This window comes from Musa acuminata, chromosome BXJ3-4 (assembly GCF_036884655.1).
Source record: "Musa acuminata AAA Group cultivar baxijiao chromosome BXJ3-4, Cavendish_Baxijiao_AAA, whole genome shotgun sequence".
NCBI lineage: Eukaryota > Viridiplantae > Streptophyta > Magnoliopsida > Zingiberales > Musaceae > Musa > Musa acuminata.
Window position 1 is genome coordinate 3,990,319 of NC_088352.1, and position 24,131 is coordinate 4,014,449.

Consider the following 24,131-nt stretch of genomic DNA (forward strand, 5'->3'; position numbering starts at 1 on the left):
TATAAATAAAAGGTATTCATGAGATTATAAAAATTAAAGAGCATGATATCGTAAAAAAAAAAAAATCTTTTCTTAAAAATCACTTAGGTATATGCATCTCGGTCTGTAATTGATTATTTTATCTTTTGTTGTGTAACTGTTCAGAGCTTGTGGATCCCGAGTGAGGCATTTTCTCTATCCTGTTCTCTCTTTTGTGGGTTCTAAGGGATATGGGAGGCTTCGGAGAGACTGACATTTGCGGACGGACATGCAAGGGTGCCGCACGACTTAGACAAAACTAGCTAAGTCCGTGACAGATGATATCAGAGTTTGATTCAATCTAATCCGCTTTTCAAGTAAGACATATGATTCGAGTTCATCAAAATCAAGAAAATTGGGAACATGTCTAATGAAAATAACTTAAATTAGCATATATTTTTAGAATTTATCGATTGACACTTCATCTTCGTATCCAATGAGATTAATTGGTGAGCTGGTCCTTGAGCTAGTAGTGACTCCCAAGGCGTCGTAGCATGTAGAAGATGGACCTGTAATAATTGGTAGCTTCCAAGCTCGCCCAGCTTGAGCTTCTTTGTGGCTTCAAAAGATAGATAGATAGATAGATAGATAGATAGATTGCCCATAAAATGTCATCCATCACTTTGGCGGCATTAGTCGTTCCATTATTGGGTGGTCCGTTGTGCCCATAAAATTTGATTCCGACATGATATCTTGTAATCGAGTTCCCATTTTGTACATCCCAACTCGGTTGCTCAAGTGGCCCATACTATGGCACATGGGAATAAGGAACACTTGCATTTGAGATTCTTTTCCTTTATTATTTTTTTTTCTGACTCAGCAAAGTAGAAAGCCTTACATTAGATTAGATTATGTAGTTCTATATAATTAGATAAAATATATTATATAAAAAAATAAATTTTGATTATGGTTATCGATCAATAAAAAAAAAAGTTCAATTATAATAGAATTTTTTAGGAAATGAACTTGATGAAAGATGACACCTAGGATTTCTACGCTTGCCTATAAAAGGAAAAAATATATTCTAAAGACTTAATGTGAATAATACGAATATACAAATATATAGATAAGAGAAAACGAGAATAAGAGATATAATTGAGAAATTACATATCGTTCCTCATCTTTCCTTTCTCCCTCACGAAGGATAGAAAAGAGAGAAAAAGTTAAGTTTAATTCATCTTATAAATTGACATCATTATAGTTTTTGGATCTTATAACTTACAAATCAGATAAACATTTTATTAACAAACATACACATCGTAAATTTAGATTTATTGTTATTTGATTTCAGATTTTGATATTAAAATCTTTTACATAATAGTATAAATATGATTTTTATGCTTATAATCATTCTTTGTAAACTTTGAATATATATATATATATATATATATATATATATATATATATATATATATATATATATATATATATATATATATATATATATATATATATATATGAGTATTTGAATCATCTAATAAAATAGATACAATCATTTATTGCATGAGATTTCATATTGTCAAGTGGTCCACCTGAGATTTGATAGATTTGTTAGATGAGGATTTAAACTCTTAACCTACATCACCAATAAATTAATTATTTACATACATAAGAAATTGGAGCTCACACTCAAACGCACATTTAAAAGATGCAATTTTTCCCACTACTGTATATTGAAAAGAGTATGTATTTGAGTGACATCAAATAAACTACAGACAAATGAATTAAATATTTCTTTGTGAATAAGAATTACAGATGAAGCAATCCAATATGTTTGATTTTTCATCCCCCATTTGTAAGAACACTAACAACCTTTTGTTCTACCAAATTTTACAACTTTTTGATAGAAAAAACAAATTTCTTCCGGTCTCATTTGCCAGATGAAAAAAAGAAATGCCTTTACATCAAAATGCGGAGAACGGCAAGGCCAACAGCAGATATGGAAACAACAGTTCCGATGCAGTATTTTATCACCTCATATTTCGCTGCCTCCAACTGGGCCCTCAATGCATGAATTTCCTGTAGAAAAAGACCCATAACCTATCGTTAGTCTTATTAATTACACTGTAAAGGAAATGTCATCGACGTAACTTTCTATGTCATACCCGGTCAAGCTTGGTAGTGATGAGAGTCGTTTCAGCATTCTGCTTCGCTTGTTCATCACGGATGCGCCTACGTTGAAGAGAAGCACAAGTAGATCAATATGAATTGAAGAAGTGGATCTCTTTTAAGTTCAAGATAAATTGACTGTTATTTCTAAAGACAAGTTCCTGAAAGCTGACTACATATCAATCAGATTGGTACACACCAAAAAACAAACGAATAGAAAACATATTTCCATCAAATAAAAACAACGTTGAACAAAGTCTCTACCAACCGAAGTATATTCAACGTATGAATTCATTAATCAACATGCAAATCAAAAAACAAAAACAGAATAGCTCCTGGAATTTTGCAACTTACCCCCTTTCAAGGTTTAGATCCAAGCGTTGGCCTGCAGTGACTTTGTCAATCTCATACCTGCCGCAGAACAGTGAAGCTTAGCCTTGTCAGTAGTTGCAAGATTCATTGTTATTTCAAAATTAAAAGGGACATGAGACAAATGCGGGTCAAACCTGAGCTCACTGTGCATTTTTTCGATGTCAGCATGAAGCTTTTCAGTTTCGCGTTGCAATGAAGAGAAATGATGCTCCTGTATCCAGATTGATATGAACTTCAGAAAACTGACTTCAACGAATATTGCACAAGCATGGGTCATCTATTATTCACATAATAATATGCTCGGGTATTAATCAAGGATGAGAAGACTGCACCCAGAGTAAACGTTTTCAGTTTGCCTAAACAAGTTGTGTGCATGTAAAGTACCAAGCAATTTGCACAGAAAGAGACACGAAAAGGGAGATATTATGGTGTCATAACTAATCAAAACATAGTTAAGCTAGCTTGCAAAAGTCAAAATACTGTAGTATATGCCAAAAGAAAAAAAAAGTTAAAAATCTACTAGGAAAGATCAAGTTCTTGAAAAAGTCACGATCAACATTGAAGTGTATGATAATTTAGGAGTTGCAGCAGATTGTAACACACAAAAATGTGTTACTGGGTCACTTGATAATTAATATTTCATTTTGAGTATCAACTGCATACTCAGGAGCAAAAGCTGCAAAGATCTTAAAAGAACTTAAAGCAGCAACATGCAAATCTAAATAATAGGGACCCTTTTGCCTTATAGGGTCTCATTATATTTATTTTGTGATCTTCGTGTCACCAACATCTCTTATATATAACACAAAGGGGAAGTATCTAAACGCTATCTTCTAACTAGCAATCCTCACACCCTTCTCCAAACTCTAAATTTTGATGACTATAATTTACTTTGTTGCAATTCTCCCTAAGCTAGACATAAGCCACTGACGGAGCAAATTGTTCTACTTACAGGTGATATGCCTAGGATCATCTTAACTTCAGATTTGACCGTGTTAAATCCTTTTTCCGTCTCCCTCATCTTAGTTACTAAAATCCAAAGGATAATAAAAAGAGTTAACTAATTTCATGAAATTATTAAAATAGACCTAGCTTTATCCCTGAATTCAACTTCAACTAAGGACTGAAAATTTAGATACCCTTTCCTGCTCCCATTAAAATATATTTACCACAAAAAAAACCAGCCTGACACCCAACTTTCAATCACAAAACAAAAATAAATATATGGCAGACGAAGTTAAAGATGATCAGCTCAAACTCATCTGTCTATTAGCCAATGCAGAATTCTATCCAATCCATGCATGTTGCTAAAGGTAGCAGTTTTTCTCCAGTAATCGAAAGAGAGAAAATGTCAACCAGATGAAATCCCTAAAACCATATTCACTTGTACGAGGGAAGAAACAACCTTTTTCAAGAACAACCAAAGGATTATTTAGAAAGCAAAATTAGGATAAGAATGCCATACTTGGGAGCTTTGTATTTCCGACTTGAACTTGGAGAGATTCGCGTCTTGAATCAACTCGCTCTACACAGATTGTTACGATCAACGTTAACAAGAACACCACTACTGCATCGACAAACAGACAGGGAGATCCAAATCCAAACCTTCTGCATCTCCGCCTTGGAGACAAAGGATTGGGCCACGCTCTCCAGGCTATGATTCAAAACCTCCGTGATGGAGGACGTGATGGCCTCCGCATGCTTCGAGGGGATGCCTTGCGCCTCCAACCCTCTGACCTACCAGAACCAAGAACACCTTGAGATCATCCAAAATGCAGACACGTCAGATCGAACGGTCTCATCTTACCAACGCCAAGGTGTCGACGAGGAAAGCCCTCTTTCCATTGGTCTTCCCGAGCTGCGAAGAAGAAATGGACCGAGCCGAGCAACCGAAAGGGGCGCCACCGCCCGTGGACGTCGACCACCCTGATCTCCTAGACAATCGAAGCGCCGCCCCTACTCTCCTGCAAGCAATAGCTGCAGTACCGGACATCGGAACCAATTCCCGATTCCAAGGGAAGAACCAAAATCAAGAAAAAAAACGAATTTTTTTCTCTCGAAAGGAAACGCGCTTGAATTGTTGGGAAGGAAGGTGGAGTTCGCTAGGGAAGGAGAGATGAGGAAGAAGGGATCGTATGCCTTCCGACAATCCACCCTCGCTTTACCTTCGACTCTAATTTCTATTGATAGAGGCAGAGAGTTGTGGTGGGTTAATTATGGGAATGGTTCGGATTGCAGAGTTCGCCGCGTAGATTCTTTGGTCAACATCTTTTGGGAAAGAAGGAACGGCGGAGAAGGGGGATCGAACAATGCGACGGTCAAACTTGATCCACGGGAGACGTTGCCGTGCTGGCACTGCTCCGTGAACAATTCACCTCGTGCGCATCGTCTCGTGGTGCCACGTGTCCGGTGTCTTAAGTCGTTTTACGAAACGTGGGTCTATTCGGTTCCACGTCTGAAACCGAATGGAACTGAAATCATATAGAATTGATCTTATTTTTTGATTTTATTTTTCGATGAATTAAAGCTGTTAATTTTGAAACCATTGATTCCGAAACCGTAATTGGATCTAATTCGTAATGAATCACAACTATCGATTCCGAAACCACAGTAAGGCCTAACGATAACATGAGAATTGTTCATTACAAATAGGATTGTCGACTGGTGTGTGGCTGGAAATCATGAACAAGAATTCCTAAACAATTGGATTATGATTGATGTAGCATTACTGTAGCAGCCAAAAAGTAAGTATTGAATTATGGTGACAAATAGATGGAGCCAAACCAAATGTTGTAATGGCAAATGATGCACATTATGGAGGACAAATATATTTGCAAACCGATCGATTAACAATCCAAATCAAATGTTGTAATGGTCCATCCAAGGACAATAAAAGCTGCTTCAGACAAGCTGGATCTTCCACCTGCCATACACATTTTGGAGTGAACCCTGAAAGTGGTAGGTTTCCAATTCAATTCTTCAATCCTATATAGGGCTCTTAGGTCGATCGGTCTTTGATCAACAAGCAAATGTTAAAAGGGAATCACAGAAAGGAAATGGTCAAACAGAAGGCAGTAATGGATGGCTTCGGATGATCTTCCAACTCCATCCAAGTTTCTACATGGCATCACAAAATACAGCTTACAAGTATGCATGGTTTCCACCACTACAAACAGATGGAAAAGAAACTGAACAAAATAAAACAAAATCAGCTGTCCTTTATGCTCTTTCTTCATCATGAATGGAAATAGTTACATGATGCTCCCTTCTTGCAGTGCCCCATCTCATGGAACCTGCATATGCCTGTCTGCCCTCTTGGAGGCAGAGATGATCCTCCACCAGCGTGCGTCCTGTTCCACAAAGGCCTCTGATTTGTATGCCCAGAGTCGTTGCCTTGTAAATTGTCACCCTGACCTGAATTCCTGTCTCCACCTTGTGATGGCGGTTGAATACTCGAGCTCTGAGGATTTCCAGCTGACGGAACCCAGGACGGGTTCATATTTCCTTGTCCTGATCCCCAAGCAGAATTCATATTCACGGTTCCCTGCATTGGTGCTTCCAAATTCTGGTTTGCGTTTGGGTATGGTGGTGCTGCCCAGCCAGGATTAGGATTTGGTTGTCCTTGTAAAAGCATTGCCCAGACAGGATTTACTGTTAAATTTCCCTGCATATGACCACCCCATCCAGAAGTTTGGTTTGTGTTCCCTGCCGCTGGAGTAACCCAAGCTACATTCATATTTGTGTTTCCCTGTGCTGGTGCTACCCAACCTGGGTTCATCATTGTATTTACCTGATTCTGAGCTCCCAAACCCATGTTCAGACCTGCAATTGCTTGAGCTGGTTGTCCCCATGGCATGTTCATATTACCTTGTGCTACCATTCCCCAGCCAACATTTATGTTTCCTTGTGGCATTGGGGCCCAACTCATATTTCCAGTTCCTTGTAGAGGTCCTGAGTTTGGGCTTGGATTTTGTGAAGCCACTGGAAAACTAGTGTTTTGAACATTAGATCCAGTATCAAAACCCAACTGGTTTGGTTGTACAGGCACAGCATTTGCATTTGCAGATGTTTGTGATCTCTGAGCTGAGCTAGACTCCAAAGCATCAGATTGAACAAATAAGTTAGAAGCTGCATCACTAGGATGAGCACTCAGATTAGGCGCTCGAGATGAGACCTTCTCTGACATTAAATCAGATCCAGGATATGAAGTCGTTAAAGCTTGATGTATCTGGTTGTCCAAAAATCCAGTCAGAGGAACTGGATTCCTCTCTGAATCAGCCTTGTAAATATTGGAACTGGCTGCTGGTGTTATATTTCCCACTTCAGTCGCATGGAATTTTTCCTTAGGATCTTCAGATGAAACACTGGTGTCCAATTTAATACTAAGCCTCTCAGATTTTTTTCGAGTTTCATCAGCAGATCTACCACGTGTTCTCAGTGATTCCTTGCCATGATCATGTTGGCTTTGCAAGAGAAAAGACAGTTCGAGTTCAGAATTCTTTTTCTGAAAACTTCCAGCAGCATCTACTTCGTCCGGATGGTGGCTCAAATTTGTGGCTTGCCCCAAGAATACAGTGTCTGGTGCAGATAGCGATGCAGCAAGAGATTGTCCACCACCTGAAGTAACAGTTTGCTCAGGGACACTTTGTGAAGAAAATGAACCCAATTCCCTCAATGAATTTGATATACCTCTACTGGGTTCATTAGTTGTGAAGGACGACTGCGGTTCCTCCCTGCCCCCCGTGTTAACCCAGGCTGAAGCAATGGCTTGGACAGAAGCACTAGATGGTAAATGCTTATTTAAAGAACCTTCAGCGATCAAGCTCTTCTTGCTTGGTTGTGGAGTAGGAGGAACATTAGTCGAACCGTTTCTCCTATGATATGAGTCATTTACCGGTTCAACTTCAGAAGTGCTGCTAGGTAATTGTTGGCTTGTAGAACTCCAATTAGGATGAGGATTCTCATAATATGCATCTGACCTACTGGCAGTGTTTACTTGACTGCCTATAACCTGATAAGACAGTGCTGGAGGCTGATTGCCATTAAGTGGTGACAGTGGCCGTGGACTATTTTGTTCTTGTGATTGCCCAGACTTGCCATTGGCTTCCTTTGGTGATACCCTGCCTCTTGAAGAGACTTCCATCTTGGGGGATGCCCAGGAAGCCTGCCGAGTAGCCCATTTCTCATTCTGACTAATGCTCAATTTTTGTGCATTTTGCTTGATATTAGACAATGCAGAAACATCACTTCCTCTCTGAACACCAACCAAGTTAGGTCCGGCACTAAATCCAGTAGGTGAAACAATCACTGACTGGGAAGTGCTGTTGTGAGGAGGTTCCCACTCCGGCAAGTCTTTCTGAAATTTACCAACCAGTGCATCAGAGAGTAATATGGAGTCTTCTTGCTTCTCAGAAGCTCTCCAAATCCTCAAATTAGGAGGGAAATATCCAGTATTACTCCATTTACGTAACTGAGTCATTGAAAATGGCCCTTGGATCTTCCCAGAAGGATCTTGGTAGTGCCAAATCTTATCAGATTCATTTGCTACTGCTGCAAGATCACCAGGTAAAGGTGCTATTTGATTTTCTTGTTGACCATCAGCTGACTGTTCAGATCTAATCATATGCTGTTTCTCATGATAGAGACTAGCATCTGAAACACTTGCAGTTACATGACTTTTTGAAGCCTCAGAACTATTTGCCTGGCGTACATCATTAGCCTGATTCAAGGTAAACTCAGTTGTATTGACATCTCTACCAGCAGAGGAATCTGCAATAGAAGCACCATCTACCAGTGCACTTCGGTTCGAGTCCCAGGTATTTGAATTTTTCCGTGAACTACTCCGGTTATCACTTAAAGTAGAACTTCCTTTTCCAGGAGACTTTACCTCCCTTCCATTCCTAAGGAAGGAAGATCCTCTTGACCTGTCATAGTAATCTGCATGTTCAGCAATTTCAATTGTAAATTAGATCAAGCATCAACAAACTAAATAATCTGAGCATAAGGCTAAGTGATATGAACTTCCAAGTTGCCTTATACCTTGCTTTCTCAAATCTGACTCTTCTTCTTCTTCGGCAGACTCATAGTCGGGATCCATATGTGGGTCAGTATGTATTTCAGGGACCTCATTTAGCCTACGATTACACTCTTCAGGTGTGTTCAATAGCTGCAGCTTCTCTATACACTCTCTAAGCGTTAGACAAAGTTAAGGCTATAGAAACATTTATTGGCTCAGATCATTAGTGCAAGCAATCAGTTTAGATGATCTGACTATAATCAGCACAACACAGCATCGAATAAGAAAAAATTTGCAAGCATGTCAAGCTTATTCAGAAGCAGACAACACAGATAAAAATATTACACCCAGGACAACTAATGTAACATGAAAATGGCTAAGAGCTCAGATAGCAATAGAAAGTGTTGCATCTTTACCAAGTACTAAATACTCTGCTAAGAATTTTACATATCTTAAGCAATACGAAAATCAATCAAGCTTAGAGTGAAACTTGATATTCAAAATGTTCTTTGAAAGACTTATGACCAAAGGTTCATCCAGCCTCAACACTCGAGAGTTGGTGGGGAGGTATTAAGGTAAAAAAGAATATGGATTTCCGGAAAGAAAAACCCTAGTCGACAATTATAAAGATCTAACTTGTTAACCGCAATTCAAAATTATGAAATGGGAGCAAAAACCTCCTCCAAAATTCCAAGACTTGAGGATTACACTGTAGCAAGGGAAAATTACATGCTAAGCTAAAGGAAGGAGTTTTCATGTTAAAGTTGCTAATACTCCAATGATATACAGAATACAAGTAGAACAGTTAACTACAATGATATGTTTGATTAAACTTTCATGTCCAACCTGCCATGGCATAGCATGTTTTACCCAGGTAACAGAAACCAGAAGTAAACTATTCAATCAACCATCATCTTGCACATAATAACGCTGGTTTTTTTATATTTTTTAAATGTCTTTGTATATTGATTAGAGAAGAACAGGAAGAAGAATCTTAGACATCACTTGCAATATATAAGTTGCACAACCACAGAACAACATGATAACTCTTATGTGCTAGAAACAACAACAATGTGTGATTCATATAAAACTTTGAAAAGCCACATAATAGAATTGTTGCCCATGAAGAAAGTAAAAAATACCATCCATTATAATAAAACCAACTATGCTTCTTCGTTTCACCTAGACAACTTATGATAATCAAGACATTCAACATATTTTGCAGAGACTGGGCAGTTGAAAAATCTTGAGACTGTTCAATCCACAAAAATGTTCCCAGTCAAACATTCATATAATATGAGCAAATAGTATGGTCCTCTAGGCACAAGAATGGCAGCTGCTGACAAATACCATAAGTTAAAAATGAGAGAATTCTGGGATTTCTTTATGTAAACCCAAAAAGACAGGGCAGATATTGCAAGCATGTTTGTGCAAACAGGAACACAAGTACACAACCAAATGCACAAGAAGACAGTCACACTTCCCTACAAGTCAAACACACAAGCATCCTTGCACAATTGCTGAAGCACAAGAGATTGTTTATAAACACCACCACAAAATGATAATCAACTCGTGGAGCCTCTCAAGGCACTCACAAAAACAAGGAACTTACTAAAAATTAGCTAAGTGAAAAGAAATTTAATAATTTAATTGTTTCAAAAAACACTAAACGTTATGATAAGCAGCAGGACTTAATAGAATCAGTATTGATAGAAAGAGTGTGTAACTAAAGGATATTCTTTTCTACGACCTTTTTCACTCGCACGATCACGAAGATGACCAAGTCTTAACTTCTCACTTTCTAGCCACTGTCAAAGAAAAACATGATTAATATTATACCAGGAATAAAGGCTATTTATACCTTCTCTATCAAAATAAAAGTATTTAGCAGAAAGATACTGACATCATTTACTCTAACAGGTTGGAGAGATCTAGCCTTCTCCTGAACATCACCCTATAAATAATAACAAAAACCTTTTCAGATATTCTGTTTGACATATAGATCAAGATGAAGTAAATAAAGATAAGCAGACAGAGGCATACCACTGTTAGTCGACCAATAAATCCACATTTAATACTTTGTCTCAACCGTTTGCATTCCTCCTACATGAAGAACATGATCTTGTCAAGTATATTGACCAAACAACTTGTCAGCCAAACAGACTAAAATATAAAATAATTTTCAACTCTATAGCAGCATAAAATAGACAAATACAACCACTTAAAGCTTTAAAGATTTATGCAGAGGAGCTACTGGAAGTAACTTTGTCATATAAACTAAAGAGAATTACAATGAAAGAGCAAGTCCGATCTTGCCTCACAGAAAAATCATCTAATACTTCATTTAGTTAGCCTCAACTCTCAATCATGTCTCTAGAAACCTGTCAGATTGGCTTATCCTGTTATGTAATGCTACGTCCTCCATTGTTTAAAGTCAAAAACTGTTGGTGGTCCTCACCCCTCCCCACCCCCAAACAAAATATACACATGCATCCCAACACCAAAAATATAATGGAGAGGATCTCTAAGGGCACTAATCTGAGGAAAAAAAATTCTACTAATTTAATTAATATACCCACTTGACCAGTTGACAGATAACCTTGAAGAACCTTGAAGTTTGTAATCACCTCCACAAGTAGCCAAAATCCCAACATCATACAAGAGTCTTTTTCAAGTAGTTTGCATCTGTAGAATTTGATCACCCATGATAGTCAGTCTAGATTTCTGCAGGACTGCCTAAACACCAGTTCAATATCAAATGTTGGGGTAAAAACATGCATAACTAGGGGCTTCTGTCTTTGAGAGAGGCAAAGTCCTCAAGACACCAAACTAAGAGCTAAAAGTTAGTTTATTACTGAATATTTTAGAAAATATAATAGATGTTTTTGACATCTTATGAAGGCTCACAAGGCCCTACACTCCGACCACAACAAACTATTAAATAGGACCAAGTTACCTTTGTAATTAAATTTTGGCACTTCAATTAAGCCCTAACCAAATACCCCCCTTCGTATTTTGCCTATAGACCCTGTACTTGTGCAACTTTAGGAGTGCTAACTCCTTTCTAATATGTGACAAAAGCTGGCAACTCCTATCACCTCACAAAAAAGGAACTCTGCACCCCATTTTATTGGAACAACAATCTTTAACATGGACCAAGGGTCTAAGTCTAGGAAGGATGCTTTAATTGGGCTAGGCCAAAGGGCAGGTCTAGCTTGCATAAGGTATATGTCTCATTAGATTGGCTGATCCCAATCAAAATAAAATCAAGATCACAGCAGTTTGATACCAGTCTCCCTGAATTATTTTATAATCATCAAGATTGGACAAAATTAATTGATCCCATAATGGTCTCAACTGAGTACCAGAACATTTGAAGTTGTCGGTTTAGTTCCTAACTAATCATGTCATTTCTAACTTCTAACCACTAAATTGTCTGATTTTCAGCTGTTATCCTTTATTGTCACAAAATTTCCAAGTAATCTCCAATCAATACCACTCATTTCTGGCATCCAAGCTCCTTGCATCACTTGGCTTTTCTTTCCAGTTGTCCAGTGATAATGTCTATTTTCTTTTAATCATGCTCTTGGGAAGCCACTTGTCTTCAACTGGAAAACCAAGGAGCCTGAATAAGAAGATGGCAAACCAAGATATTTACAAAATGAAGAGGAGCCATCATCAAGCATTAGGTGCTGCAACACCAAAAAGCTTAATTATCATTGTTCAAGACAATTGATCAACTGGTAGCAAAAGCTTGCAACAAAATAGAAGCATCAATATGGCACAATCACAGATTGATCAAGCCATGCATGTAAAACCTACATACGCATATGTTGACCTGTTCCTAATTGAGGATTGCAAATTTCAACTCCTTGGCCTATCAAAGTCAGAGAGCATCGCATACCCAGCAATTCATGGCTTAATCAAGTAGTTCAAGGTTGTGCATAGATTTTCATCGTAGGATTATGAAGCTTAAACTGCTGATCAAGATGGTGGACAAGCATCTCATGCACAGACTTGGTGCAACAAAAGCATCTGATGCAACCTAAAGGTTTAGATTAGTATCCTATAGTCTAAGTTATGATCACTTCAAGCCTTCAGTTTTTAGGTTTAATTTGCTTGCAATTTAAGTCTCTCATTTGTCAAATTTAGTTAATTTCAGTTTTTCGGTTCTAGATTATTTTCCTCCAAATTACTTTCATTTTTGGTTAATAGTCATCTATTCTAGGTGTCTTAACAATTTAGATATGTATAAGGTATAGTGCTAAGATGATACAGGATCTGACTGATTTTATCTTTTTTTTAAGAGTCCAAATCATAGGACTCTTTACGCCCATATAAGAAATAATAGATGAATCAATCAATTGTGTTGCATTGAGTTATGAAAGATATGAGTTTTTCTTTTGCCACTCCATTAGTATTCCTTGTCCCAATCCCTTTTCTCCTCGCCATTTCCTACTCTTTCTGCTCCCTTTCTCTTTCTTCCTCTGTTACTACCTACTATTGCAACCTTTTCTAATCAAAGTTCCTGAAGCTAAAAAATTTCAACACTTGCAGATCAATCATCACCAAAGACAGCACTATTTCCTCTACAACAACAGACTATTTTTTGTTGGAACTAGATCTAGTCTACATCAGAGGTATCTTGCTCCAACAATATATCTAAATCAACTTTAGATATTGTTTATCTGCAACCAAACATGCTGGAAGAACCATGAAACAGTTTACTTGCTGTCCATAACTTTATAATGGATTTCTACAAATCTGCCCTCTGCTGCATCAAGGCTCCTTTGGACCTGCATGTTCAAACGATGCCTGCCAGATCACTTGGTATGATCAGCATTCAGATGTCCAATAACTATAATTCATAAGATAAAGTTTGTGATAATCTATATAGTGAAAAATAAGATTGGTAGGCAGATGTGCACACAAGAGAATTTAGTAAATATTTAATCAAAAGGTCTAAAGTAAGAAAATAACCATGGAGATGAACAAGGTATAAAGGCAACACATCTTTTATGTTATGGAAAGAAAAGCAAAAGAGAAAACCTCTTATGCAAAAGACTACGAGGCCAAAACAACACAAGAGGGAAAAAACATGTAAGCTCTAATAAAAAAAAAGGTGAGCTCCTGATATGAGATGAGATCATGGTAATAACCTCAAGATAATGAGTAATCTTAGTACATATCTGTCAGTAGAATGTAAACTATTATGGAAGATCAAAATAGGCAAGAGTCCATTTATTCCTTATGTTAAATATGTGCATTCAAATATAAACTGAAATAAGATAAGCAGTTGAGCACCAGCTTGCATGTTTGTGGATGTGCACATAAGAGAATTTAGTAATTTTTTATTCAAAAGGTCTATAGCAAGAGAAAACATATGAAAACTCACACATGTTTTACAAAGGTATGAAAAGAAGAGAAAATGAAGATCATTAATTCAAAAAATTAAAACCATAACAGCAAACGAGCAGGAAGAAAATGTCAGTTAAAAACAAAAAGGTTCACCTCCGTGAACTCCTGATTTGAGATTGAATCAATGGTAATAACCTCCTTCTTGTTTAAATTTATAGTCTCAAGTGTCACATCAGTAGTCTTCTTACCGCTTTTGTAACTTTCTGCTGCTTTGCCTGTACCTGTATAGAAAATGAAGGCAGCACATAAATATTACTAGTGCAAACACCATAAAATATGAGATGTTTAAATAGCAAGTAAAGCTTACCAACAACTTGGACTAAACGATACATATCTTGCCGTTGACCAACACCAGAAATTCTTATTCTTACAAATGAGCCAATAACTATCTCATCAAATGAAATATCATCAAGCAATTCCTCCATTAAGTTGCGACGCAGATACATTAAGCTAATGTTATGAGTATCTATCGCTGCATAATCATCAAGATTTGTCAATAATTCCTTCTCCACTTTTTTCCGTGTTTTTCGTCTCTTATCAGGAGCTAGCTTCATGGATGCATCACTATTTCCTTTAGTATCTGTTTGATCTGGATCTGGATCTGGATCAGGATCTACTACCCCTCCTTGCTTGTCCTCAGTATCCAGTGGTGAAACTTCTTTTATAAGAAAATGTGATTCAAGAAGTTTTAGCATTTCAAAATGCCCCACGCATGGCTTTCCAAAAAGGTTTTTAAGCCTTGAATCACAAATAATCTGACTTTTTTTACGAGGATCACGAAGGTTATTTCTTTTTATGTAATCAAGTAAAAGACCTTGAACATCAAACTGGGATAGGACAGATCTATCACCATTTTTCATATGTGCCACAAACTCTAAAAGTTCATCTGATGCCCAACTGATATCCCTGCAGACAGATTGCCTGGGAGTTTCTACTTCTTTTACCAAGACTTCCTCATTGATGGTGTTTCTAGATTTTTTTCTTACCTTCCTCCTAGAAGAAATGCTTTCTTCTTTGTGCTCCGAGGAGCTGTCTGAACTTGCTATTTGTTCTTCTTTAACATGATGCAAATCATCAGAAGATTCCTCGTTGCCAATGGCCACATCAGATCTCTTCATTGGGTTTTTGGCCCTTCTCAACTCTTCTAATGACAATGACAATTTTGCTTTCAGATCTAACCAGTAGTCCTTGAACAAATATTCAAAACTACTTTTATCATCAAAATCTACTCCGACCTGCATATACAAAAAATATCACAATATTACAATAGTGGAGATGACGTGGATAGAATATTACATAGTAACCACAAACTAAATCAAAGGGAGAAACATTGTGTTAATTATTTGAAGACAGAACCACTTTGGTATTCCCAAAAAACATACTGGGCTTTTATCATTTCTGAAAACACTATAGCAACATGGAAATAAACATCATGATGGCACATAAAAACAGATGCATAAGTGCCCTGCATAAAACTAAACTGAATGAAGCCAGAGGTTTCAGCTAATATTCAAATCAAGTCCAAGGTTGCTTTTTTCGGAGTCATGGTTGATGGTTCCACAGTGCAACAATATAAGACTTGTCTCTAATTTGTATTAAATTAGAGTAAAATTGATGTTTAGGTCTTATTTCTAGTATTTAATATGTCAAGAAAGTAATTAAATCTTTATAATTCAACTTTTGGAAGATTTGGTCATCTCTTTAAGTAGAATATTATAAAATTAGAAATGCTCCAAATAGAAGAGCGAATGATTTGTTACATACTTGCCATGTAAAACTTTCAAATAGCATATTTACCACTATATTCTCTGAAATACATATTGGTCACTAAAACAGATATTTGGTCATAGCCATGGCCAATTTGTCAACTGTCTTTTAATATGGTGAAATTCTTTTTAAGATTCTTTTACGGCATTTTGGCTTCACATTTCTCTTTTATATTATAAAGTAAGATATTATTTTTTATCATCTTGAAATACTTGATCCAAAAATTTATTTATATTGATTATAATCCAATATGATTTAGGTCATTAGTTAACATTAATGACAAATATCACAAGAATATACCTTCTATATTTTATTTGATGGAATATATAACCAAAATATATTTAAAAAACCGAAAGACAGAGACATCTTAATCCATATATATTCATCTATGAATCTTAGTTTGACTTAATTACAAGGCTAATGAACTCCCACTCATGGGACAGGACAAAATTATATGTAATAGAATGAAAAATTTTGATGGTGGGTGGCCTTTAGATGCATTTATTTTTACTTTTACAAAGATTTGCCATATCCAATTTATTTTGATAGTACTGTTTCTTCTTAACATCAACCCTACCAATGTTGTCAAATCCAAAGGAAGACTGCATCTGCATCATCCCACCATAAATGGTTGAAGATGATGCATAATGAAAACTTGGTTAATATATTCCAGTGTCAAAAGAGCTAACAAGACATGACATATCAAATTATGAAGAAACATTATCGGCTCTCCAATCAAGAAACTATTACAATGAACCACGGATTCCTCTAATATGTCAGAATGAAATTGAAAAGGCAATTCATATGCTTACCACAGAACTCTGTTAATTGACATTATCTTTTTGTCAGCAGACTAAAAAAAGAACTAAAAAAGACTTTTACGATGTACACAACCATTTTGATAACATATCAAACTGGTATGTTACCAAGATACCGAGAAGTATTTTAACCTGTACTGCTTCATAAGATGAATAAATTATAAAAATTATATGGTATACTGAGTTGCTTGGTCCATTATCGGTACTTGATTGGACCAATAGATACTCATACTAGGCAGTACATACCAATCCAACAGGTATTTTAAAAAATGTGGCCAACGACATTAAAATGTATAAGGAGAATGCATATCCATGAGATGGGTTCTATCAAAAGAACACAAAAAGTTTCTAATTAATATGTGGACTAGACATGGCACCAATTAAATACAACAGAAATACTTTTTTCATTAATATGTTAGAATCATGTGATTAAAAATTAAAAGTTAGAAGGAAGATAGAAAGGCCAAATTTAATACATAGATCCAGAGAAACAATATAAACCATTATAATTCAGCAACATTTACATCTTCACACAAGCAAATTTCTTGCAATTTTTTGTTATAATTTAATTGCGAACAATAAACAAAATTAGAAAATCAAACAAACCATTTCCTGATTCCCATGAGCATTTGTCTCTATTAGCATCACAGTGCTCATGCAAGTTTCACAGAAACCTTTGTTTCCTCTAACACAAAAAAATCCAGCTTCTTTGATGCACCCTCTACACAAAGAGTGAGTACAAGTAAAGCACATATAGAGGGCAGACCTTTCACAGCTGCTACATATATGCCAACCTAATTGCAAAAAAACAAATATGTTAGAGACACTGAATAGGAAATGAAGAACCATGGTTCTTTCTAACTTCTTGAACAACATGCTGAACACGAAAATAATTTGTTTTTGGCTCAAAAGGAGAAAAAAGAAAGGCAGTTAGAAGAGAGAGAACAAGCCAATTCTAAAATGTGACAGTACTTGAATATATGATGCTCTCCTGCTGGACCTGGCAATTCAATTTATCTATCTGCAATTTTTCTTATCCAGTTGAAATCCAAGATGCAAAAGCCTAACACTTCCTAGCAAGGCCTAGTACACACTAGCAACCATCCTAAAACACTTTAATACCTGTTCTTCATATTTTTCTACATATTTCCTTCCATGATATAGTTGCAATTGTCAAACTTAACAACCAGCTGTTAACTCGACCAAGGAATCACGTACCCAGTATGTATGGACCAATCCCTACGGGTCTGACCAAAGATGGTACCAAACTATATAGGTCGGTACCCATCATTACTATTTTTTTAATTTTTTTTTTGGGCAATACCAAGCGATACAGGCCAGTGTATCATCAGACTCATAACAGTCTGACCGATTACCAAAATGGTACCAAACCAAGATTTAAATCCTTGAATTCAACCAAACAATCAAAATCATAAACTACCATGTTGACAACTTTGAATTTCAACTCAACTAGAACCAAGTACAATGCTTTAGCTAAACAATCACATGGGTTAATAAGAAGAGAAATTTATTAGACAATAGTGTGAATAACTCCTCCGGAATTATAAGAAGAGAATCTAAATCTGCCATTAAATAGCCAAGAGGAATATTCATAATCACAAACTTTTCAACCAATTAGTTGTCTTTTCATAGTTGTCACTCTTACTAACAAAACAAATTAGTTTATTGCCTTGTTTTGCTCACACAAGATGTATGGTTCTGTTGGCTTCATCTTGTTGCAACAGTAGTATACCATTTTGTGTACAGGTGGCCTCATCTAAATACAAGATGTTCTATTATTAAAACCCAAAAAAGTTCAGGCAAATTTTTTGGAACAAAATCTAAAACAAAATTTGTTAACCTTCATTTATGAAGCACAGAGACTTCAAATGCTCATTGTACTCGTGTTATGTTGATGCCCAACACTAACACTTTCTGGAGATTTCTCAAGATGTGATGGGTAGCTGAAAGCTATTGTAAATACTATTCTCAAGACACGATGGGTGGCTGAAAACTAATTAGGGCTCTAATACCACCTACACTTGTTTATGTTAATGTACTAATACATGCCATCAATTTGAGGCTTCATATGTATTTTGGGCTATTGACTTATTCCTTGTGTCACTTATTTGTGTTTGAAATACTGTTTTAAATTAAATATATGCTACTTACATGATTGGATTATATGCTCCCACAAAACTTCACATATGATGATAATAGATTGTTTATATAATACGTTATAAAATATAATATAAAATATACATGTATTAATTGTTATCTTCATGTCATGTTGTGTCCTACTATTTATTAGATTTGATGTCTCTGTTTATTAATATCATGTTATTTCATAACCATGATTGATACACCTCTGTTATTGCCCATAAATCTAAATTTCATTGAGCTCTATCATCAACATGAGACCTTTTTCATACTTTTCTCTCATAATGTGCCAATTGAAGAAACGAAACAATCACACCTTTTGTCTAGTGAGGGCTGCTAAACAAGATCACTTGATCACAATCAATGGTTCTTAAATATACCAAAAGTAAGAACAAAAAACATGGAGTTCATGTGTGTAATGTATCAAACTTACCAACCATGAAAACAAAATCAATAAGGAGGTGAAGATCTTAATGAAAATACTCTCCCTGTACAATAACATAAGTTAAACAATTCAAATTCAATCAGCATAAATATATAAAATTTAGCCAACACTATGGTCCTATACATGACAGTTCTGCCAATCAGGGTCGAGGAAGGGTGATATAAAAAGTCATAATTAAGGAGGTTAGCTCTCACTCAAACCAAATATAATTTGTCGACCTACTACAGCAGAAGTTTGCCTAATAAGTTCTAAAATTGCATACTACATGAGATGCACCAAACAGCCTAACAACAAATCTGTAACATACAAGAAAGGTGGATTATGCAATGTAAGGGATGCACCAAGTATCCCTTTTATTAATCTTGTACTTCTAATGAGAATGAGTGTACAATGTTAGGGATGCAGCGTGTGCCCTCTTCATAATTGCAGCTAAATTTATATTTATCATAATAATGCAATCAAAGCTATTCAATCTTTTATTCATTTGTGGAACCATGATTTGTTACAGATTTTTAATAGTTTAGTTCTATAACAAACAACGAATACATAAGTTTGCAGACAGTTACGAACAACATGACATATTCCAATTCCATGACCAATTTAAATATCCTAGCTACGAAACATTAGCAAAAATTCGAAGAGACAAGCCAGAAGAAAGAGTAGAAGGAACATTGAAGAACATACCACAGGTCCACCGACCCTTTGAACGGAAAAAGGCCTCGTCTCGATTGACACATGAAGGATGGTATACCTTCGGACAACCCCTAGAAACAAAATAAAGGAGAAGTTCATACAAAAGAAGCCCAGGCACAATGAAAAGCCAGATGAAGCATACTAACCTTCGATCACAAACCACAAGGTCACCTCCATCAAAGCATATAAAGCACACTTCCTCTTCCTCTTTCCTCTTCAAGGGAGTCCTTGCAACCTGAGACTTAGTCGGTCGGCCCCTTTTCCGCCGCCCTCCACCTGCTTGCACAACGACCAGTGTGTCATCTGTCTCTGCATCCATCTGTGCTGCCTCATCATCCATGGCATCAGTTTTGCCATAAGACGTGGAAGCTGCATCAGGCTCAATTGCGGCAATGTTCTCATCTCCTCTATCAGAGACAGAGGGAAACTCATCAAGAGAGCCCCGAAGCATTTTAGTTCCCATCTCAGCATTCACCATCTGCTCATATAGGGGAAGTGGCACATTGTCCAGTGTGTCTGCACAAGCCAATGCCACCTCTTTCACAGCATCATCATCACATGTGGTAGCAACAGCAACAGGCTCACAGGATGCTATTTTCTCAAGTCCTCCACCAGAGCCAAAGGGCAACATAGCAGAGGGGCTCTTAGGCATTGAAACATCCACCTCCTCACACACATCCGCCTGCTTGCATGTGACATTTGGCAGACCATCAACATCTATCTGTGGCACTTCCTCCTCCACAGTAGCAGTATCATCTGCATTGTTGGCAGAAGTGTCGATATCAAAGGCACCAAATTTCAGGAGACCACCATTCAAACCAGAGGAGGATACAGCTGGTGAGCCCTGAGGCATCAAAACCTCTCCCTGAACACCATCCTTCCCTTGATGACATTGGGGAACTGGAGCACTATCTACATACATCTTTGGTGCCGCCTCTTCCACAGCATCGTCATCACCTGCATTGGTATCCGTGGCATCACTCTCAAAGGCAGCAAATTTCAGGAGAGAGCCACCAGAACCAGAGGGAGATACAGCAGGCGAGCCTCGAGGCATCAAAACCTCTTTCTGGACAAAGTCCTTCCCTTGATTGCATTGAGAAATTGGCACACTGTCAACATCCATCTTTGACATTGCCTCTCTCACAGAATCTTTTCCACCAGCACTGGAGGTGGTTGCGTCAGACTCAAAGGCAGCAAATTTCAGGAGACCACTGTCAGAACGAGAGGATGACACAACAGGCAAGCCTTGAGGCATCAAAATCCCTCGATGCCACTGGGGAATCGGGACGCTATCAACATCCATCTTTGACATTGCCTCCTTCACAGAATCTTCCTCACTTGCATCAGTGGCGTCAGTCTCAAAGGCAGCAAATTTCAGGAGACCACCATCAGAACCAGAGGGTGGTACAGCAGGCAAGTCTCGAGGCATCAGCACTTGTTCCTGAACAAAGTCCTTCCTTTGATGCCACTGGGGAATTGGCACGCTGTCGACATCCATCTTTGACATTGCCTCTTTCACAGAATCTTCCTCACATGCATCGGTAGCGGTGGTAAGAATCTCAGAGGCAGCAGGTTTCAGAAGACTACCATCAAAACCAGAGGAGGCCACATCAGGCAAGCCTTGAGGCATCGATACTTGTTCCTGCACACCGTCCTCTCGCTGCGACTGGGGAATTGGCGTCTTTTCAACCTCTTCCAGATCCATCCGCAGTGGCTCTTTCAAGAGGTCATCATCACCAGCAGCGATGTCGCTTGCGTCAGGCTCAAAAGCCTTAACTTTCTCAAAACCGCCATCAGAAAGGGAAGGGGACGCTGCAAGGGAACCCCGAGGCATCGAAACCTCTGCCTCGAGGTGATCGACCGCCTGCTCGCACTGCGTAATTTGCGCGTCATCGGCTTCCTCCAAACTCTCCCTTGCTGCCTCCCCGCCGACAGCATCACCATCACCAGCGGGGGCGGCATTGCCGACAGCCTCCAAGGCCACAAGTTTCGGGACAGCTAGGTCAGAGCCGGAAGGGGGCGAGGATGACAAGGATCCAGACTCCGCCTGGTGGCATCGAGGAGAGCCGGGCTCGCCGGCCACCGGCAGCTGCGGCGACGATGGCGGTGGGTTATCGTCGCCTGGTGGACTTGGGGGATAGGGCTCAGCGACGGCCGATGAATCCTCTCCTCCTCCTCCTCCTACTGGTTCTTCCATGGATCGTTTCAAGCCAGGGATCTTGGTGATTCCCAGCTAGGGTTTCGGAAAACCCTAATTATCGTCGTTTCCACCCGCTCGAGCAAAGCAAGAAGGGGGCGTTCGGGCTCTCGATTTCCACTCGCTACAATTGTTGATGGAGATTTTTTCCTTCTTATTCCTTCTTTCCTAATGGAGACAAAGAGCTGTGATGGGATTTCATTCCGTCGCGAGGGTAAATAATCGTGAGCATCTCGGGTCGGCTTCCACGACGACTGAAATGGACGGCCGAGATGGAAAGTGGAAGAGAGATGGACGGTTCCTGGGACGAGAATTGTTAATAGAAAAGCTGTCTTTCACGGTCCGTATACGTCGGACCCCTTTCCACACGTTTCCTGTGCAAGCCATCCTTAGTTTAATATCATGATTTGATGGCTATTTATCACATAACCCCACTTTATTAATATTTCCTTTTATTTTCTCAGTCTTCGCCTCTTTACTGCCTAATCCAACTTTTTTCTTTAATTCTATTCCTATATAATATGCATTATTTTAGAAAAAAATATATATATGAGGGATGTATTCCACAAATTTTTATGATAAGATTATCTATGTGACTTGTGTGTTGAAGATTTGAGCTGAACCCACCCATATTTTAATTTAATTTTTATCTATAAATACTATTTTCGGTGTATTTTATACCATATTTAAATTAATAAATATAAACTGGTGAGAAAAGGAGTTCAGTATCTGACAAATGTTAATTATAGTATTTTCCAAAAAAGTATGATTAGTAATATTCTCTAAAAAAAAAGGTTTCAATATTAAGTAGTAGGTTATGATGCAATTAATTTCCCTTTGTGTTATTGCATTAACCGTAAATATCATTGGTGATGAAGAAGAAGAAGAATACATCGATAACTTTATTACTTATTATATGGTGATGATCTGACGATGAACCTTGATTAATCGATCGAAACTTGTTATCTACATGTTCCTGGCAGGGCAAATTGATAAGTAAATCTAAATGTTATAGGTAGGATCATGGTATATAATTTCGAATTGTACTGTTTGATACGGACGGTATATATCGGTCCAACGATCGTACTATAATTATATAGTAATATACTATAACAGTGTTATAGTGTTATAGTGTTATAGTGTTATATTGTAACAGTGTTATTTTGTCCTAGTGTAGCACTCGGTTCGTCGGTACCGAGCCAACTTCGAAATACCAATATGATACAGTATTATTTTGTTATCCTTTTGTTATTTTGTTATTGTGATTAGATGGAAGTTAGTAGCACACAAGATATTATTGGAAATCTCACTAGAAGAAGCATTTAACTCATCTGAGACTTGTAACATTTGCTTTCCAATAAATTGTCGATAAATTCAGCAGTTGAGAGTCACACGCGATTCACCAAATTTATCAACTCATTAATGTAACTCATCTTCCCTGTGATGGATGAAACATCTGACAAAAATGAGAGCAGTGAGATATGTTCATGAGCAATTATTTTGTCTCCCATCATCTCTTAAATTGATTATCCAGGGGGAAGGTCATCAGTGGGAAGATCATTTGATTTGATTTTTTTTTGTTTTGTTTTTAGTTCTTAAAGCCTCATGTGAAAACTATTTATGAGGATTAGACTTAGGGTGTATTTGAGAATATATTTAAAATATGTATCAATAATTTATAATATATATTTTTAAATATAAATTATTGTGTGATATTTTTAAAAATCATATTTAATATAAATTTTGGATTTAAAAACACTTAAATATTGATGATATCTCAAGATAGTATTAGCATTTCAACATTTATAAGATGCTAATGTATTTTTTTAATTTTAAATAAATCCCAAGGATTAGAATGTTTGGAAATATATTTGAAATGTAGATTAAATGAAATGTAAAATTTTCAAAATGATAGTAAATTTAGGTTGAAATTTATTATAATGAACTTTGATTTCACAAAAAAATATAGTAATTTAAAATTCATGAAATATACAACTCATGGTATAATAACAAACAAAGCTTTTGAATAAAATTGACATATTTTTAATGAAAGGCTCTCTGAAATTTAATCCAAAATAATTTAGTCAAAACTGTTTTGTTGCGGATAAATTTAATCTG

The 24,131-nt window shown here is 37.2% G+C and overlaps 2 protein-coding genes across 2 annotated transcripts; both read right to left on the reverse strand.

Moving 5' to 3' along the window:
- Nucleotides 1-1,657: 1,657 nt before the first annotated feature.
- Nucleotides 1,658-4,745, reverse strand: LOC135635803 (protein FMP32, mitochondrial-like). The gene is made up of 7 exons (XM_065147151.1): nt 4,307-4,745; nt 4,105-4,236; nt 3,965-4,024; nt 2,634-2,710; nt 2,482-2,538; nt 2,124-2,190; nt 1,658-2,037 (listed from the first exon to the last, which is right to left on the reverse strand). The coding sequence occupies exons 1-7, from the start codon at nt 4,490-4,492 to the stop codon at nt 1,918-1,920; spliced, it is 699 nt and encodes a 232-aa protein (XP_065003223.1). The 5' UTR covers nt 4,493-4,745; the 3' UTR covers nt 1,658-1,917.
- An 811-nt stretch (nt 4,746-5,556) lies between these two features.
- LOC103980643 (zinc finger CCCH domain-containing protein 19) lies at nt 5,557-22,186 on the reverse strand. Its single transcript, XM_009397097.3, has 10 exons — nt 19,963-22,186; nt 19,808-19,887; nt 17,125-17,312; nt 14,241-15,168; nt 14,027-14,154; nt 10,559-10,618; nt 10,419-10,469; nt 10,253-10,323; nt 8,539-8,693; nt 5,557-8,436 (listed from the first exon to the last, which is right to left on the reverse strand). The coding sequence occupies exons 1-10, from the start codon at nt 22,011-22,013 to the stop codon at nt 5,735-5,737; spliced, it is 6,414 nt and encodes a 2,137-aa protein (XP_009395372.2). The 5' UTR covers nt 22,014-22,186; the 3' UTR covers nt 5,557-5,734.
- Between the last annotated feature and the right edge of the window lie 1,945 nt (nt 22,187-24,131).

Bases quoted from the DNA above. Each gene is read 5' to 3' on its own strand.
- LOC103980643 (XM_009397097.3), bottom strand. From the start codon at position 22,013: ATGGAAGAACCAGTAGGAGGAGGAGGAGGAGAGGATTCATCGGCCGTC. The intron at 15,169-17,124 runs GTTTGTTTGATT...TTGTATATGCAG, and splicing joins CTCATGGGAATCAGGAAATG to GTCGGAGTAGATTTTGATGA. The intron at 10,324-10,418 runs GTCAGTATCTTT...TTTCTTTGACAG, and splicing joins AACCTGTTAGAGTAAATGAT to TGGCTAGAAAGTGAGAAGTT.
- LOC135635803 (XM_065147151.1), bottom strand. From the start codon at position 4,492: ATGTCCGGTACTGCAGCTATTGCTTGCAGGAGAGTAGGGGCGGCGCTT. The intron at 4,025-4,104 runs GTTTGGATTTGG...CAATCTGTGTAG, and splicing joins CCAAGGCGGAGATGCAGAAG to AGCGAGTTGATTCAAGACGC. The intron at 2,191-2,481 runs GTAAGTTGCAAA...TCTTCAACGTAG, and splicing joins GATCTAAACCTTGAAAGGGG to GCGCATCCGTGATGAACAAG.